Raw genomic sequence first — 18,656 nt, 5'->3', positions numbered from 1 at the left:
ATTACAGATGGGGAAATAGGAGAACATAAGGATATGGACATAAGTGCTGTGGGGCTGGGGTGAGTTTCAAAGTGCTTAAGGGGTACACAGATGGGAGGGTGGGTAGGGGAAATGAGGGCTTAATCAGGGAAGGCCTCTTGGAGGAGATGTGATTTTAGGAGGGTTTGGATAGGGCACCATTCCTGGGTGGATTCTAGGTTATGCTAGCTCGGGTGTTCCTCCTATTTCTCCAACCAATTTGAATTACTCGCAGTGTGGCCTAGTGGATAGAACACGGGCCTGAGAGTGAGAGGGACCTGGGTTCTAATGTCGGCTCCGCCACTTGTCTGCTGTGTGACCTTGGGCAAGTCACTTCATTTCTCTTGACCTCAGTTTCTTCATCTGTAAAATGGGGGTTAAGACTGAGCTCCATTTGAGACATGGACTCTGCCCAACCTGGTTACCTTGTATCTACCTCAGTCCTTAGAACAGTACCTGGCACGTAGTAAGCGCTTAAAAGACCATTAAAAACACAGACCCCACCCCACCCCACCTCCCAAACACCCCCCCCCCCCATCTCTATCTCGATGATCAGGTCTCCGCTCTCAACTCCACCCTCTCTACTCATCTCGACTCTCTCGCCCCCCTTTCCCTCCGCCGCTCTCGCTCCACTAACCCACAGCCCTGGATCACCTCCTCCGTCCGCCTCCTACGCTCCTATGCTCGAGCTGCTGAGCGCTGCTGGCGAAAGTCCAAGCACCGAGCCGACCTCACACGCTTCAAATTTATCCTTTCCTGCCTTAACTCTGCCCTCTCCTCCGCCAGGCAAAGCTTCTTCTCCTCCCTCATCGACACCCATGCCCGTCACCCCCGCCGACTGTTCCGGACCTTTAACTCTCTCCTTAGGCCCCCTGTTCCTCCCCCTCCCCCATCTCTCACCCCCAATGATCTGGCCACCTATTTCCTCACGAAAATCAACACGATCAGGTCTGAGCTCCCCAGAGTCACCCCTCCGCCTCTCCCCTCCCCCCCACCGACCCCCTCCCCTACTTTCCCATCCTTCCCTGCAGTATCCTCAGAGGAGATCTCCTCCCTCCTCGCAAGTGCCACCCCCTCCACCTGCGCCTCGGACCCCATTCCCTCTCACCTTATTAAAACCATCGCCCCTGACCTCCTACCTTCCTTAACTTCTATTTTTAACCACTCAATCTCCAAGGGCTCCTTCCCCTCTGCCTTCAAACATGCCCACGTCTCCCCCATCCTAAAAAAAACCCGCTCTCGACCCCACTTCCCCCTCCAGTTATCGCCCTATCTCCCTACTACCCTTCCTTTCCAAAATCCTAGAACGAGTCGTCTACAATCGATGCTTAGAATTCCTTAACTCCCATTCTCTCCTAGACCCCCTCCGATCTGGCTTCCGTCCCCTCCACTCTACCGAGACTGCTCTCTCTAAGGTCACCCATGACCTCCTTCTTGCCAAATCCAATGGCTCCTACTCCATTCTGATCCTCCTTGACCTCTCTGCTGCCTTTGACACTGTCGACCATCCCCTCCTCCTCCATACCTTATCTCACCTTGGCTTCACGGACTCCGTCCTCTCCCGGTTCTCCTCTCACCTCTCTGGCCGGTCATTCTCGGTCTCCTTCGCTGGAGCCTCCTCCCCCTCCCATCCTTTAACTGTTGGAGTTCCTCAAGGGTCAGTTCTTGGCCCTCTTCTGTTCTCCATTTACACTCACTCCCTCGGTGAACTCATCCGCTCTCACGGCTTCGACTACCATCTCTACGCAGATGACACGCAGATCTACATCTCCGCCTCTGTCCTCTCCCCCTCCCTTCAGGCTCGCATCTCCTCCTGCCTCCAGGACGTCTCCACCTGGATGTCGGCTCGCCACCTAAAACTCAACATGAGCAAGACTGAGCTCCTCATCTTCCCTCCCAAACCCGGTCCTCTCCCGGACTTCTCTATCACCGTGGATGGCACGACCATCCTTCCCGTCCCGCAGGCCCGCAATCTCGGTGTCATCCTTGACTCGTCTCTCTCGTTCACCCCACACATCCTATCCGTTACCGAGACCTGCCGGTTTCACCTCTACAATATCGCCAAGATCCACCCTTTCCTCTCCACCCAGACGGCTACCTTACTGTTACGGGCTCTCGTTATATCCCGGCTAGACTACTGTGTCAGCCTTCTCTCTGACCTCCCTTCCTCCTCTCTCGCCCCGCTCCGGTCTATTCTTCACTCCGCTGCCCGGCTCATCTTCCTGCAGAAACGATCTGGGCATGTCACTCCCCTTCTTAAACAACTCCAGTGGTTGCCTATCGACCTCCGCTCCAAACAAAAACTCCTCACTCTAGGCTTCAAGGCTCTCCATCACCTTGCCCCTTCCTACCTCTCCTCCCTTCTCTCTTTCCACCACCCACCCCGCACGCTCCGCTCCTCCGCCGCCCACCTCCTCACCGTCCCTCGGTCTCGCCCATCCCGCCGTCGACCCCCGGGTCACGTCCTCCCGCGGTCCTGGAATGCCCTCCCTCCTCACCTCCGCCAAACTGATTTTCTTTCCCTCTTCAAAACCCTACTTAAAACTCACCTCCTCCAAGAGGCGTTCCCAGACTGAGCTCCTCTTCTCCCTCTACTCCCTCTGCCACCCCCCCTTTACCTCTCCGCAGCTTAACCCTCTTTTTCCCCTTTTCCCTCTGCTCCTCCACCTCTCCCTTCCCATCCCCACAGCACTGTACTCGTCCGCTCAACTGTATATATTTTCGTTACCCTATTTATTTTGTTAATGAATTGTATATCGCCTCGATTCTATTTAGTTGCCATTGTTTTTACGAGATGTTCTTCCCCTTGACTCTATTTATTGCCATTGTTCTCGTCTGTCCGTCTCCCCCGATTAGACTGTAAGCCCGTCAAACGGCAGGGACTGTCTCTATCTGTTGCCGACTTGTTCATCCCAAGCGCTTAGTACAGTGCTCTGCACATAGTAAGCGCTCAATAAATACTATTGAATGAATGAATGGTGCCCACCCCCTGTTCCTGTAGAGGTTGGGGCTTCCATTCCGGGTTGTTCGGATGGGATGAAGGGAGGCTGGACGGGATATTAGACAATTATACTATGATGCGGATGTAAGGAGAAGTCGCCAGTTCGCTGCAGCAGGGAGGGACAGATGGAAATATGTATTGTGACTTTGTAAATTGTCACATAGTAGTTGTCCTTCACTTTGAAGATGGTACTGTGGACAGTGAAACTGCATCCATAAGCGTGAAGGTCTCTGCCAGAGAATCTCTTGCACATGATGTCCATGAAAATAAAGCAGGGCACCTTTTCTGGCACACACATGTATAGCTACCCTGCATATTCGAAGGAAGCAACGTGGCCTAGTGGAAAGAGCCGGGGCCTGGGCATCAGAGAACCTGGTTCTCATTCCGGCTCTGCCACTGTCTGCTGTGTGACTTTGGGCAGGTCACCTCAATTCTCTGTGTCTCAGTTTCCTCAGCTGTAAAATGGGGGTTAAGTCCTACTCTTTCCTATTTAGACTGTGAGCCTCATGTGGGATGGGGACTGTGCCCGACCTGATTACCCCGCATCTACCCCTGCGCTTCAAACAGTGCCTGACACAGAGTAAGCGCTTAACAAATACCATTAAAAAAAAGACACCATGTATGAGTGAAAAGAGCAATGTGGGCCCCACAGTCCTGGCCACCCTGCCCACGTACAAAAAGACTGTCCTTTCTGCTACCAGGAATCAGTGAACTTATCTTTGCAAGTCACATTTAAAGGCTTGCTGCCAAAGTGACGACTCCAAATGGAGGTCTGAAGGGAGGGAGGAGAAAATCCTGCTCTGAATTTTCTCAGCAAATATTTTTATATTCATTGTTAAAATTACCACAGGGATGTTTATTTCTGGAAGAACCATCTGTGGCATCACCAAAAATCTAAATGAGGCACTATCACCCTCCAGAAAATGAAAATGTCACCAGCAGGAGACCAATGGATGGGAGTCTCCAAGCTATGAAATGGCTCCTCTGTCTGTCACTAGTACCACAGCAGGACTGTTAGAGAAGCACCCCTGCCTAGTGGAGAGAGTGAGGGCCTGGGAGCTGGAGCACCTGGGTTCTCATCCTGGCTCTGCCATTGTCTGCCGTGTGCTCTTGGGCCAGGCCGTTCACTTCTCTGGGCCTCAGTTACCTCATCTGGAAAATGGGAATTAATCACGTGAGCCCCAGCTAACAAACCTGATTAGCTTCTATCTACCCCAACACTTCAGTACAGTGCCTGGCACATAGTAAGCCCTTAACAAACACCATTAACCCCACCCTCAAAAGCACCAACCAACAAAAAAATAATAATAATAATAATGTTGGTATTTGTTAAGCGCTTACTATGTGCAGAGCACTGTTCTAAGCGCTGGGGTAGACACAAGGGAATCAGGTTGTCCCACGTGGGGCTCACAGTCTTAATCCCCATTTTACAGATGAGGTAACTGAGGCACAGAGAAGTTAAGTGACTTGCCCACAGTCACACAGCTGACAAGTGGCAGAGCGGGGATTCGAACCCATGACCTCTGACTCCAAAGCCCATGCTCTTTCCACTGAGCCACGCTGCTTCAAAACCAAAAGAGTATTTATTGAGCAAGTAGTGGATGCAGGGCACTGTGAGATGACACACTAGTTCCAGAGTTTAGACCAGGCCAGCCAGTCCCAGAATTAAAAAAAAAAAAAAACAACACACCAAAAAACACCAAAAAAACTGCCCCACGAGGCCAGAGAAACGAACCACCAGGAAGGGGTGAGGCCATTCGGTCAGCACAAGTGGTCTGGCTTCGGCTGACTGGTCGTACAACCTTGCCAGTGTGGAAGTGAGTCACGGGGGTTGTGTAACCAAAGGGTCTGTTGGGTCGATTTCTTTTTAAAGACTTTAGCGCATCGGTGTTCAGCGCCTTGCTTTCAAAGAGTACACACGAGATGTCTCGATTTATCGCTATTTGTTTCTGGCCACTTCCCAGGTGCCTTCCAAGAACTTCAGGAGCGGGTTGTCTCCGCGGGAGACCCCCGAGCAGACTCCTCCGCTGCCCAGGAAACCCTCCGTCAATGGGAGCAGCGGGAAAATCTCCCCCTTCTAGACCGCGAGCCCGTCATCGGGCAGGGATTGTCTCTCTCTGTTGCCCAGTCGTCCATTCCAAGCGCTTAGTCCAGTGCTCTGCACAGAGTAAGCGCTCAATAAATACTACTGAATGAATGAATGAAAAGAATAGAGCGTCCCCGGGTGTGACTGTGAGAAAAAATGCTTCGGGGTCGCGAGGAAGAAGGGGCAGTACGGAGCCGCGCAGGCGCACTGCCTCCTCTCTCTCTCTTCTCCACCCCCCCCTTCTAGTAACTTCCCCGGCTAGCGACGTCATTTTCGTGCGCGGCGGCGACACCCTTGCTCTGGGACACCGCGTTCTGCGTTTCGGTTAGGTCAACGTCCCTCCCCCCTTGTTGCCGGCACTTGCATTCCTCCCTCCCATCCCCTCCCCCCGCTCGGCTTCCCCCCTCCCCCCAACCCCTTTCTCTCCCTCCGGTCTTCCAGATCCGTCCGTATAAAGGTTGGGGCCGGGAGGAGGGACCAGGGGAGGGGAGTTGGGGGGAAAGAAAGGATTAAATCGGGAACCGAAGAGAACGGCGGGGGCCGGTGACTCGGCGACGCCGGAGGCGTTTCCCAGCCTTCCCCGCGCGGCGGGTGGGGCATGTGGCCGAGTCGAGGGGGCGGAGGATGAGGAAGCGGTGGTTGCGGGTGGTGCGCTGCGAGGGAAGGGGCCAGAGCAGACGCTGACAGTCACGGGGCTGGAGGCCGGTTGGGTCCGCGGCGACCAGCCACCTCACTTTCAGCGGCTTTCTCTCCCTTTCCCCAACGTCGGCCTTTGTCGGGGGCGAGTCGGTCCTCGAGGAGGCCACCGCCCTCATCCACTCCCCTCCCTGCTCCTCCCCGCTCCTCTCCCGTTCGTCTGTCTGTCCTTCCTCAGGCCCAGGAGCAGCGCCTGCGCCTCCTTCCCCGCCTGAGTCACCGCCGCCGCCGCCGCCGCCGCCGCCATGGCCGAGAGGGGCGAGAGCCCCGGCCCGGGCACCCGGAGTCCCGCGGCCGACAACGCCGACCCCGCCGCCGCCGATGACCCCAAGATCATCAAAGTCACGGTGAAGACCCCAAAGGAGAAGGAGGAGTTTGCGGTGCCGGAGACCAGCTCCGTCCAGCAGGTGGGAAGAGGCGGGGAGGCCCCGGGGACAGGGCCCACTTGCGTGGCGAGGCCCCGGCGGCCCCGGCTTCCCTTTCCCCGGCCCCGCTCCCGGTGGTTGGGGGTGTGTGTGTTGGGGGGGGGGTTCCCTCGCCGCTCCTCGGTCCCCCCACCCCCCAAATCTTCAAAGGAACCGAGCGGAGCTGCCCGGGGGCCCAACGTCGCGGGGGTCGCCTTTGTAGCGGCGGCCGTTTCGCCTCGTGAAGAAAGTTGCATTGTTGGGGAGATGTGGTGTTCTCTTGGCCGGGGTTAAGGTAGGCTTCGGGGGCTACGAGCACGTGTGCCGTTCCGCCCTTTCCTCCCAGTGCTATCTCCCCACCTCCACGACCCCTCAATCCCCCCCCCCCCCCCCGCCGACACACACAAAAAAGAGCTCTTATCAGTGACGTAGAGGTTACTCCCAGCCAAATCGCTCAAGTGGATGGGGAAAAGGTGAATATATTTTCATTCAAGTTAAGCCTTGTTTATTTTTTAAAAAAACCCCTCATATATGAGATATATAACAGTATTATGGACCGATATGGCTGCCCTAGGGTGCAGGTGGGGCAAAAGATTTTTTTTTTTTAATGTTCTGGATTTTAGAGGGACTTGGGCTAGCAGCTCCTCCTGAAAGCACAAATTCATAGGTGGGTTAATAATGTGATTACCTGTTAGGTTCTTCTGAATCTGGGTGCGGAAATGTGGCTAATAGAAATATCCGAGTTGAAGGATCGTGAGCCCAAGGTTTTTGGTTTCGGGTGCACGTTTTTGAATAGCCAAAAAAAAACAAAAAACCACCCACCCAAAACCCAAACCCTAAACTGTTCGACTAAAGGTATGTGAAAGAGATAACGTCCCACCTTTGCAACATACTATTTGTATTGCATCATTTGGTGTAAGATTTCTTAAATGAGAATGATCAGAGTCTTGGCTCTTCTTTCTAAAGGTGCCGTGGACCCTGATTGAGTATCATGGGGTAACACTGATTCAATATCATTTTGGTGCAGGCAACTTCCAGACGACTGCAAGACTCTAGGTTTTGGCCTCTCCCTCCCCCTCTCCCCCCCCCCCTTTGTGTGTGTGTGGAGGGGGGGATTAATTTCCAATTCAAACTTTCATCAGGTCTGTTTAACCTCTTGTCTTTAACATAGCTATTTTAGTGTCTTAATCTTTTAGGCAGGAAAATCTATTTGTCAGATTCTGACCTGTCTACAGCAAAACCGAGGATCTTTTTGATTTCATTTATTGGTGGATAGTATTATATTAAATCAAAACTAGTAAAACAGATATTGAGCTTTGTAAAAAGTGCCTTTTACTGTGCTGTGAAGCAGTCATTCATAAAAATGCAGTACCCCCTTGGGAACATTCATTTTTCTGTGGTCTAGAATTCAAAGGTTCCCAAATTAATAGATTTAGGGTTTGGGTTTTTTGTTTTTTTTTTTTAAGGCAATTACTTTGGATTGAAAGAGAAAATATGTACGTTAGGGGGACCATAATTTATTGTGACATGTCACTAGCTGGTAGATTTGATTTGAGGAGCCTTAAATTTGCAAAGAAGAGAAAAGATAACATAGATGGAAGAGATAAATTTATACTTCAGGTGATTATTCAACTCATGATTCTTAAAAAAAAAAACACCCATACTTTAGAGGCTTTGTTTACTTAAGTGCATTTTTGTTAATGTTAACGGGAGATGTTCCTTTTCTCCTGGGGTACTTTTCTACTGTTGACCAGATTTCCATCATGCACAGTAATAACAGTACAACTGAGTGCCCACTGGTTGCTTGCGAAGTACAGAATAAAGAGGTGACACATAACTAACCACAAGGAGGTTATGCTCTAATAGGGGTAGGGGGGCGTTGAAAATAGTATTCATATTACTAACATTTGCTAAGAGCTGACGATGTACTTAGCACTGGAGTGATTACTTACAATTCAAAAGACAGTCTTTGGGTCTCAAGAGACCTCAATCCATATGAGGGAGGCTGGACCTATGCATCAAGGAGAATATAACCCAATTATAAAAAATACCTAGTCAACAAAAACCAGCAAGAATTCAGCCGTTCAAAATACCAACAGTAACTCCACATCAGTGTAACTTCACTGCTGTAGGCTGGCAGTCCTCAGAGCCAAACTGCCTCAGCTCGGCCAGCCTTCTAAAGGGTGGGTAGGTAGTCTTCTGCTCCCCTTGCTCCTTTCCCTCCTGTGGTGCCAGGCAGATGGTGGGGAGGGGGAACCGGATGCACCAGTCTTCAGGCTGGCAGACCCTGGAATTCTAATGGTTGGAGGAGCTCTGGGTTGCATGGCAGTGGACTTTGCCCACTCTCTGTTTTTGTGGAGCCCTGGGTTCAACTTGCAGGGTTGGGTAGGCGGATTGGCCCATTTTCCCCGGGCAGATTTTTATTCTTTGAATTCCAGTGATCTGGTACTCATATTTGTACACTCCCAAATAACGGAAAACCTGGACCAAAGAAACGTGCCACACTTCCCCTCTTCCTCCCCCCCCCCCCCCAATAATTTTCGTAGCATATTTGATAACCTCCAGGGGTTAGACTCTGGAAATGAGATTAGATTGATGGCTAGGTAAATTCCCATTGTAGATTCTGTTTTTGAGGCCTATCCCCCAAGTTTAAATTTGTCCAGCCAAATCTGCTTTATCTTGAACAAATTCCGATCCAATCTTCGGCAGATAGAACAGTCGAAGGTTTCAAGTTAACATGAAAAATCACCAGAAATCTGTGAACACTATTCGTTGTAGGTAACGTAAGTTTTCCTTTGTGAGTGGGCAAGCGTGTGTGATTGGAGACCACAGCACTACAATCAAAATTCTTCATGGGTTTTAATTAGACTATGTTCCCTTGAGTTTGCAGGTTTAAGTCAATTTTCTGTTTTAGATTATGAACTCCCGAGAGGGCAGGCAAGGTACTGTGACCATTTAATTTGCTTTGTATAGCATCATGTATATGCTACTAAAAGCCATATGCTAGGCATAAAATTTAACCATTAGGTACATTCTTTTTATATTAAAGTAGTGGAAGTTAACGGGTGTGGATGGCCAATTGCATTAGGGGGGTGGCGAACAGTCGAAACAGAAGTTATTTTGCTCCACAATAGTTTGAAATGGTTAGTTTTGATGCAAACTTTTAAAATGGCTTCTCTTTGTGAGCGCCATTACAGGAACCTAAGGTGTATGAAGACTTTGGAAGGGTAATTTGTTACTAAAACTCATCTGGGGAACGCTTTCATAGTTGAGATTAGCCCTCTTTCCAAAGATGCTTTGGTTGCATTTAGTAGAATAACCAGATGCAAAACCACCCCCTGTGATCACGGGTTCGTTTTTCAAAGTATTGTTTTGCATTTTTATGGGAGAATATGTACTCTGTGGACATTAAGGAATATTTTCTTTTGAATATGGGATTAGAAAACCGTTGCACACCTGCAGCTAAGTGAAAAATTCCATGCCAATAATTCATGAGGTTTCAGTGCCAATCAATAGTTTTCAATAAAAAGTCATCGAGATATAGGAATGGAAGTTGTTTTTACAACAGAAGGCGAATTGTGAGCAAAAGTTTATACTAGAAAGTCCGTTACGATCTTGAATTGTTAGAAAGCATTTACTGGGACGCCTTAGCCTTTAGGTGTCTCTTTTCCATTTTAGCCTTCTCATATGTTGGACAGCATCTCTGATAAAAAATTATATAAGGATGGTTTCCTTTGGCTATTTTAGGAATTTAGCTTATCAGTTGTTGGCGAGACTGTACTCTGGATTTTCCCGGTGAAAAGGCTCATTTAATATGGCTTTCTTATTCTGACCTTCCGAAATATGATTGACACTTGCACGACATACAACCTCTAGTCTCTGATTATTAACGTGGATGCTTAATGCATCTTTAATCAGTGACTGGGAGCATTTCCATGAGTTTGCAGTTGGTCACCCTTTTGAGAGGGCAAGCCTTGAACTCTCAGCATGCCAATCGGCAGTTCACATGAGCGGAACCGTGGTTGTTTCTTTAACCGTATTTAGGCTCCCACTTTTTCAGACTTGGAGATGGAAACCCAGGAGCTAACCCAGAAGGAAGGTCAGTGCAAAAGTCACCCCATATCACCAGCACCGGACCACGGGGCACTGCAGTCAGATGTGGGCAAGGATTGTCTCTCTTTGTTGCTGAATTGTGCTTTCCAAGCGCCTAGTACAGTGCTGTGCTCACAGTAAGCACTCAATAAATACGATTGAATGAATGAACGCTTGGAGCCAAAGCTCTCTAAGAGGTTCGTGAAACAAGGGGGCGAGAGCTAAAACAGCCTCAGCCGCTGCAGGCAGCAAACGGGGCAGCACGGCAAGATCAGCCTTTGTGTGGGCACAATGCAGCTGACCCGCGCCGCGGGTCCTGGGCTGGTCTCTGCGGTCACACACGCATATCTATGGGTGAGGTGTCCTCTAGGATGAAAGAGGACTTCATTTATGTGTATATGGACCTGATTTGTTGTGAAATATTTAGAATTGTTACCAAATGGTATCCCCAAAACAAGGAAATAAAATCCTGATTTCCCATGTGTGTGTTTACTTACCGCTGAGCTGTTCCCTGAACTTGATATTGTTGTGAAGTTAATTAAGTTTATTTGATAACTTCAATGTTTTGAGGGTTTTGAGCACTAAGAGTTAGGAGGTTGGCAATGGCCATTTTTAAATCTGTTGCCTGCGTAATTGCAAGGAGAAGTAGGAATTTTAAAACTAGGAACGTATTCGCTACTAGAGAAATCCTTTGAAGAAATTTGCCTCGGTCCTGATTACAAGATACAGTAGAGGGGGTTTTCGTTTGCTGTTTTGCTTATTTGTGGCTGGCTGGACTCATACTCACTGCCATTATTCAATGCTATGGTGGCAAGGGGTCCCTGGCACCATGTTCTCCCCCTCCCCCCCCAATCTGTTGTTGCCCCAGCTCTTCCACATTGTGCTGCCTGGGTGTTGTTTTCAGTGGCTGGTTGGCTACCCCCACCTCTCCTGGAAGCCTGAATGGCCGTTGGGCAGGTGTAATGAGGATTTTTACACCCCCCCCCCCCCCCCCCCCGAGAATTGACTGTAATTCTTTTCTAATCAGCCATCATTATTGAGCGCCTTCTGAGTGCAATCTAGTGAACATAGTGGAAGTTTTCTTTCCACATTAAATTACCACCTTTGGTGATTGGGATGGAGAAAACCCTCCAACATCGATCCAGCCTTCAGATTTCTAAGACCGCTACACGGTAGCAATAGTATTTGAATGTCTACTGAGTGCAATGCACATTAAGTTTTGGGAAAATAGAGCAGAATTGCACTCAAGTCCGGTTCCCTGCCCATAAGGAGTTTGCAGTTAAAGGGTTTGTGAGCTTGTGCCACCGGTCAACTGACAAAACGGGCCGGGGGCGCGACTCATTGATTGTGTGTCCGGGTTGTTTCACGGGCTAGAGACCTGTCTATCCCCTGCTGCCGACCCCACATAGGGTGTCACCAGGAAATTTAGAATTTGAGGGCAAGCAGTTTTAACACATGAGGTAGATTGGACAAAGGAACGATTTTGTCCCACTACAAAATGAATCGCATCTTATCACAGTGACGAAGTAGCTCTCTCTCTTATAGAACCTTCGGGTTTCTTTAGCTAAGTCCAAAAGCTTTGTTCCCAGCAACATTTACTGGGTTGCATTTTGTTTTTGCGTGAGTGGAAGGAGAGCCGGGATGATAGGGAGTTTGGGAGTTTGGGTGCCAACCATTTCAGTTTTTTTGTACTTGAGACCCCACCGGCACCCTTCAACCTGGGCAGACCACCTGCTGCCTTGGCTTGGTGTGTGTTTGGTGAGTCTTTAGTGAGCCAGGAACCCTCCTAAATTGCAGAAAAATTTGGTCTCCCAGACTGTGATGCAGTTGGGAGTACTACAAGGTGCCGTTAGCCCACAGACAGCTTCTTCTGTGGGGACTAGAAACTGGCTGGCCAGACCTGCCATTTCCCCACAGCTTGGAGGGGATAAGCAGGGGAAAATGGCTGCTAGTGTTGGTGGGAAGGGCGTGCTTTCCACTTTATTCTTCCAGTTTAATGACTGGATTCTAACATCAACTTTGCCACTGAGCTCTTCACTGAGAGAGTAAGTTAACACTTTTACGATTGCATTATTTTCTTTAATATGGGGACATTTTCCAGAGGTTATGAAGAGCAACAGTAGGCAAAGTGCTTTTCATGATGTTTTAAAAGAACGGTATTATAAATAAATGAACCCTACTGTGAAATTTTTCTTGGGTGGCTGGTTGCCAGGCAACTGTCCAGGTAGCATGAGAAAGATCAGTCTGCATAGGCATACCTGGTTAGAGTAATGTGTTTGGAGAACTATAAAGCGAGAGCGACTTGGTTAATGAAAGGCTAGGAGGCTGTGGATAAAGAGGCGTAGAAAACAAGTTGGAAATGGAAGGGGGTAAGTCACTTTGTTTTTTCAGGATGGAGGAGAATTACAGGTGCTTGAGTGCAGCTGTGAAGGAACCAGAGGCCAAAGGAGAACAAGTGGGTGGAGATGTGGAAGAAGGTGGTAAAGTCATCAGCTGTGGGGTGAGGGTGAAGGTGAGATCAGTGGTGGAGAGGGAGTGCTGAAGTGCAAAGGGTCAGCCAAAGGCAGGTATTAGGGAGTGGGTGTCGGGCATTAAACACTTGAGACAGGGTCGAGTCAGGGTGGAGCTGGCCCAAGTGAGCATATGGACTTCTGGTATCATAAATTCTTCAGAATTCAACAGCTTTAGGGCAGGGGTAGGAAAGGAAGGTTTACTATAAAGGCAGGAAGTACAGCAGCAGCAGGTCATGGTTTGAGCTGGATGGGTACCGGTCAGTCAGTAGTCTTTATTGCTCTAGTAGACCTGATCTCTGCCCTGAAGGAGCTTGGGAGAGTGCAATATTTCCTCCTTCAGAGTGTGTAAATCAGTGGGGGAGACATGCTAAAACGTATTACAGGTAGGGGAAGAAACTGAGTGTCAAGCTGTGTGCATAGTGTCAGAGGCACTGGAAGCCACTCCCACCCCGGAGCGGCTCTAACCTTTCAGGGGCCCTCTGGGTGGCACCAGGGCCCATTTTGGAGAGTGGGAGAGCGCCGCAGATGGTTGCTTCATCCTGTGGCTTTCTATCCTTTGAGATGCTAAGTTGAAGTGGAGGGAGGGAGAAGCAAACTAGTCAGAGGATGTATCAAAGACTGGGCCCGTGGCTTCCCCAGAGAAGCAGTGAGTGACCCTGTATCCAGAGAGAAGGAGGGCAGTTTTCTCTTGAGAAAATGAGCGAGAGCAAATTTAGGTGGAAAGTAGCCGAGGGTGTATATTAGGACACAACATTCACCCAGGTCTTTCCTTGTGGGGAGGGATCAATTTAATGCTGACATTGCATGACCTATCTGCCCCACTCACCAAGTTCACATTGTTATTTACAGTGGCTAAGCTGGAGCTGTCTAGAGGTAGTCCCGAGAAGCACGGTGCTAGCTCTGGCTCTCTCTTAGTGGTGCTCTTCTGGGAGTGAGTGCACCGGTGGGGCTGGAGGTAGAGCTCTCCCAGCTTCAGTCCCCGGCATCTTTTCCCTGGTATTAATCAGCAGACAGGGCTGGGAAAAGTGTACGTCTTAAGACGTACCAACGTGGAATGTGGCCGACCAGCCAGAGCTAATGTGAGCTGATGATGGTGGGTGGTGGAAGGGAAGTGAGCAAAAAAATCTAAGTAGCTTGAATCGTTTACCTTAGAATACTTTTCTTTATAGGAGCAGTGGTACTGCTGAACTGGGACCTTAATTTGTTTCCTAGCATCTAATGTTTCTAGGGAGTAGCTTTGAATATTTGAATGGTAGGCTATTTCAGAATAAAACAGAAGTTCAGTGATAGTAAAATTTCCTCTACCCAACCGGAGGCATTTTTTTTTTTTAAGGGAAAACTAATTCCAGTTGTCTCAATTCTTTGGGCAGTCTTTAGAGAATGATAGCTATGAGATTATTAGGGCTGAAGGGACCATTTTACAGGAATTTGCCATTTAAATTGATATTTTGGACACATTTCTAAGAGGTGCCTGGAGTAATTTGTGTTTTCCAATAGGGGGCTTCTTACACATTTAACTTGAATATTTTAATTCTCAAAAAGCTGTTCTGAGAGTTTATTCTAAGGACAGTAGGATGACTGGCATTAGTTTCCTGTGACACTGGTTTATTGGATTTCTTAGTGGTTCACTGAATTGGTTTAGTTTTAACTATGGCATTCATTAAGCACTTTATGTGGATTTTTGCAACTTTGAAGCATAGATAGTTCTTCTTAAATGAAGAAGATAAAAGGCAGTTGTACTCTTCCTGATGGAGTGTTAAACAGGCAATGTTCTATTCCCCAGAGATCACATATTTGCCACACAAGCTAAGTTCTTTAGGAAAGGCCCGTTCATCATCATGTTTTTCTCTGGCTAAATGCAGTTTAAACAAGATTTCTGGAAGCCAATCAACACCGAGAGCCTATTGCTGAGCAGACACAAAAGTGAACTCAGGTCTCCTCCCCCTGTTTGCCCCATAAAACGCATGCAAACTCTAATGCTGTTAAATGACTACCTACAATTTTAAGATTGTGCTCTTGAAGTGCATATTAAGTGTCAAGCACTGTTTTAAGTGCTGGGGTAGATAAGATACAAGGTAATGAGGTCTCAGCCCTTGTTTGGGGGAGGGGGGCTCCCAGTTTAGTTAGGAGGGAGAACAGGCATTGAATCCCCATTTTACAGGTGAGAAAGTGAAGCCCATAGAAGTGAAGTGACTCACCCATGGTCATACCTCAAACAAGTGGGGAGCTGGGATTAGAACCCAGATCCTCTGACTCCCAGGCCTGGGCTCTTTCCAGTAGGCTACATGAAAAATAACTGACCTATAGTAATAATGTGTACATTTGTATCAGTGGCAAGGAAATTTGGGACAGGGGAAATAATAGCCAAAACAAGGTCTACAGAGCCTTGGATTTGGATAGACAGGGCCATATGGGAAAATCAGGAATTGAATTGGAGGCAAAATCTCCTGCTTCAACTTCTTGACAGAGCCCTGAAAGGAATCTCTCAATTCCTTTAAGCCCAAATTTGATCTAAGTAAACCTTAGCATGGTTTCGTGTATGTGAATTTCTTTTAGTAACTCTGCATGTTTTATCAGTTATTAAATGGCTTAGTTTATTATAAAAACAGTATGCCATTCACAATATTCATTAACCACAGAGGGTATGACCCAGAGCAGACATAATTTATTTACACTAATTCCTGTGGGAAAGTTCAACTTAAGCTGTTTAGCTAGCCTCTTTTTTTTTTTTTTTGAGGCCTCTCTGCAGCTTCTGTGTTAACTTCCCTCCCTGTCATTTGACTGTAAATCTCTGGCCACTCCACCACAGTGTCAGTTTCCCCTCTTTGGACCACAGGGGAGTTTGGAAGGAGCCTGGTTTGGAGAGGGTGGCCTGGTGTGGGAGTCGGTGAGCAGAAGCCAGGGGTTTACTGCAGGCAAAAGCCCATGGTTAGGAGTTTTTAATTCGTTGGGAGTGGCAAACGAGAGCCACTGCTGGCTTCTTTCTGTAGGGATTTTAGGAATTGACTTCATTGATCAGTCATCTCAGACCTAGTCAGTGAATAATAATTTTTTTTTTTTTTAAGGATACTTTGCTCTGGTGTAGCAGTCTTGACGTGGTGGGAGTGTTTACCAAGGGCTCCTTCCACTTGGACACTTAGGGGATGGAATGAGATTCATGTGTGTGCTGAGCTACTTACAGTGGTGGCAAAAGTTTGAAAACCTGCCCTAGGGGATAGAGTGTGGGGGTGGTGCTCTGGCAGCCATTTCATCGCTTAATCTTCATCAAGGAAATAAGGATAATAGTTGAGCCTTGCCTCCTGATGGGGTTGTTGTGGTAAAAGCTAAAATGTCCATGGTCCCCTCAGCCCCAGGCTTCTCTCTCTGGCACTTGAGGACATGTGGCCAAGTGTTGGTTAGTCTTGTTGGCAACCATCTTCATGGTGAGGGATTTGCCTTCTCATAATCACCCCGCCACCAAGCCCCTATGGACTTATGCTTCTTGAATTTTTTGGGGAAAAAAGACTAGCATTTAGTTAGTCTTTTTCTCAGCTGTCTGATCACAACACTGTTGACCTCAGATTTCAGAAAAGCCATTGTTTCTCTGTACCCGTTCGTTCCTCTATACATCCATCCTCGTTCTTCCTCCTGCCTTACAACTCTTCCGGTAGCTGGCTGAATAGATTGAGCAGACAAATAGGTGAATGCTAAGGAGAACGGAAGTTAGTTCAGAGGTGCTAGTCTATTTATGTAGAAAGTATTTAAAGTAGGAAGTTGGATAAGTCATGAGTTTATACAGGTGAATGAGCTCTGTTCAACAAACAAATTGGCCAGTGGGACTTCCCTGGGCTAACGGGAGCCCAGAGCCACTCCATCCTATCTGGGACAATCCTCTGGGCCCCAAGCCCATGGCGAGTTTAGCGGCTTCTCAGGGCTTGCAGAATCACGGGCACTGCAGTCCTGCTAGCGTTCTCTTTTTGGATGAAAAACAACGAATGGATTTTTAGGGTTTATTCTGAATCCTTTTAAAAAGGATTTAATCTCAAAGCCCCCCAAAATTGAACTTTGAAAGAATGATTACATCTGTTTGAGAGGTAGTAGTACTTAGCGCTTTGTTCCAAACCCTGTCCCTAAACAAGTTTTGGCAAGTTATGAATCCATCTAATTCTGCTGTGGTTAACAAATGGGTTTAGAACATTTCTTTGAATTGCCTATCAGCAGTAGAAATTGTTACGCATATATGTGCGTTTATATATATATATATATATATATATATTCTCCCATATGGGAGATTTCATTTCTCCCCAGGTTTTTTTTTGGTGGTTTTTTTTTTTAAATAAAACTGAAGTTTCTTTGGGTTATTGGCACCTGCAGTCAGTTTTTATTTCTCTTCCGTGCCTGTTTTTGTTCTTGCTTTGGCATAGAGCAAGGGTGGCCAGACTGCAGCTCGCCAGCCATGAGCAGCTCTTCACTTGCTTGTGTGTCTCACGCTGAAGGGCTGGGCCCCGTTCCCCAGACCCTGCCCTGGCTGTCTCTAGCTCACCGTCACCACATGCCAGCCGCTCACCACCTTGGCCCCGCCCCGGGAGCTCCTGCTTGTGGTTCCAGTTCAAGGAGTCTTTTGAATCTACGGCGCTCAGCCGTATTATGTTTTGGGTTGGCAACTCTTCAGTTTGTAAGGCTTTGGCCACCTCTGGCAGGGAGGCACCCCCATATCTAATGGAGAGCTATTGCACTCGAAGAAAGACACCAAATTTGCATGTGTGTGCGTGTGCACACGAGAGAAAACATATGACCCAAAGTCCCAGCAACATTGTGCACACAAAGCGTGTCCCTTGTGCTGTCATTTTTGCTCCTTATATGTATGCGTACCCTTTTGCCTCCTTGTTACATGATTCTTCCGAAACGTCTCCTCCAGCAGAGCCACTCCTTTCCTGATTGCAGTGCACCACGCTGGGCTGTCTGCAGCAGTCCACTCCTAGCTTTCATTTGGGATGCAGCATGGTCTGAGGCTTTGTTTTCCTGTTTCCTTAAACCATTTCGTCCGGCCTCCTTGTTTTCAGTTTCCCATTTTTAGTTGGCCATACAGCAGCTGTCGGCCACTCGGCTCACGCATTCCCACCCAGCAAAGCTATGCCGAAATGAACATAGCTTCGATGCTAGGAGCCTGACTTCATCCTAGGACTTTGCTGCTTATGATCTTGTCCTGCCATTTGCTGTCGAATATCACTCGTAAATCACACTGACGGAACCGCTCGACAAGTTGGTCGTGTTGTCTGTGTGGGGCCCAGACGTCGCAGCCAAAGAGACATTGCATTTAGCAATGTGGGGCTATGGAAGAAGAGAGCTTTTTGACTGAAACGAGTTATTGTTTTGGATAGGAATATCTTGCTCTTGAAAACAACAAACTTTAGTCGTAAACAGAGAAGCTGTTGCCTCCAAAAGGCCAGCTAGAGTATTTCACAGGGCTTTGAAGCATTGCAAACAAGTTGATTAAAACAACTGTAAAAAAAAACCCAATAAAATCTTGCTCCAGTTGTCAGTTTCCTTCCAGCTGTTCGAAGTCGACTAGATGGCTCCATGTCAAAAAAGTTCTATAATGCATTCTTGTCTCTTTTAGTTTAAGGAAGAAATCTCCAAACGTTTCAAGTCTCACACTGACCAACTTGTATTGATATTTGCCGGAAAAATTTTAAAAGATCAAGATACCTTGAGCCAACATGGAATCCACGATGGACTTACCGTTCACCTTGTCATTAAAACACAAAACAGGTGGGTTTGTGGATGATCTTTTTGGACAGCTGTATATGTCCTCCATTTTCCGTTACCTCTCTACCAAGAAAGCATCATTTGAATTGCTAGATTCT

At 47.9% G+C, this 18,656-nt stretch overlaps 1 protein-coding gene across 4 annotated transcripts in view; it reads left to right on the top strand.

Moving 5' to 3' along the window:
* Positions 1 to 5,720: 5,720 nt before the first annotated feature.
* Positions 5,721 to 18,656, top strand: part of UBQLN1 (ubiquilin 1) — a 33,575-nt gene continuing 20,639 nt past the window's right edge. For 3 of the 4 annotated variants that reach the window (XM_029054948.2, XM_029054951.2, XM_029054950.2), the window contains exons 1-2: positions 5,721 to 6,208; positions 18,410 to 18,561. In XM_029054948.2, the coding sequence (XP_028910781.1) occupies positions 6,047 to 6,208; positions 18,410 to 18,561 (314 nt within the window). In that variant the 5' untranslated portion in view covers positions 5,721 to 6,046. The remainder of the gene's footprint in view (positions 6,209 to 18,409; positions 18,562 to 18,656) is intronic. The other variant, XM_029054949.2, reaches the window with a different exon arrangement.

The sequence above is a fragment of the Ornithorhynchus anatinus genome, chromosome X5 (genome assembly GCF_004115215.2).
Source record: "Ornithorhynchus anatinus isolate Pmale09 chromosome X5, mOrnAna1.pri.v4, whole genome shotgun sequence".
NCBI classification, from domain to species: domain Eukaryota; kingdom Metazoa; phylum Chordata; class Mammalia; order Monotremata; family Ornithorhynchidae; genus Ornithorhynchus; species Ornithorhynchus anatinus.
This window is presented reverse-complemented; position numbering and strand designations above follow the sequence as displayed.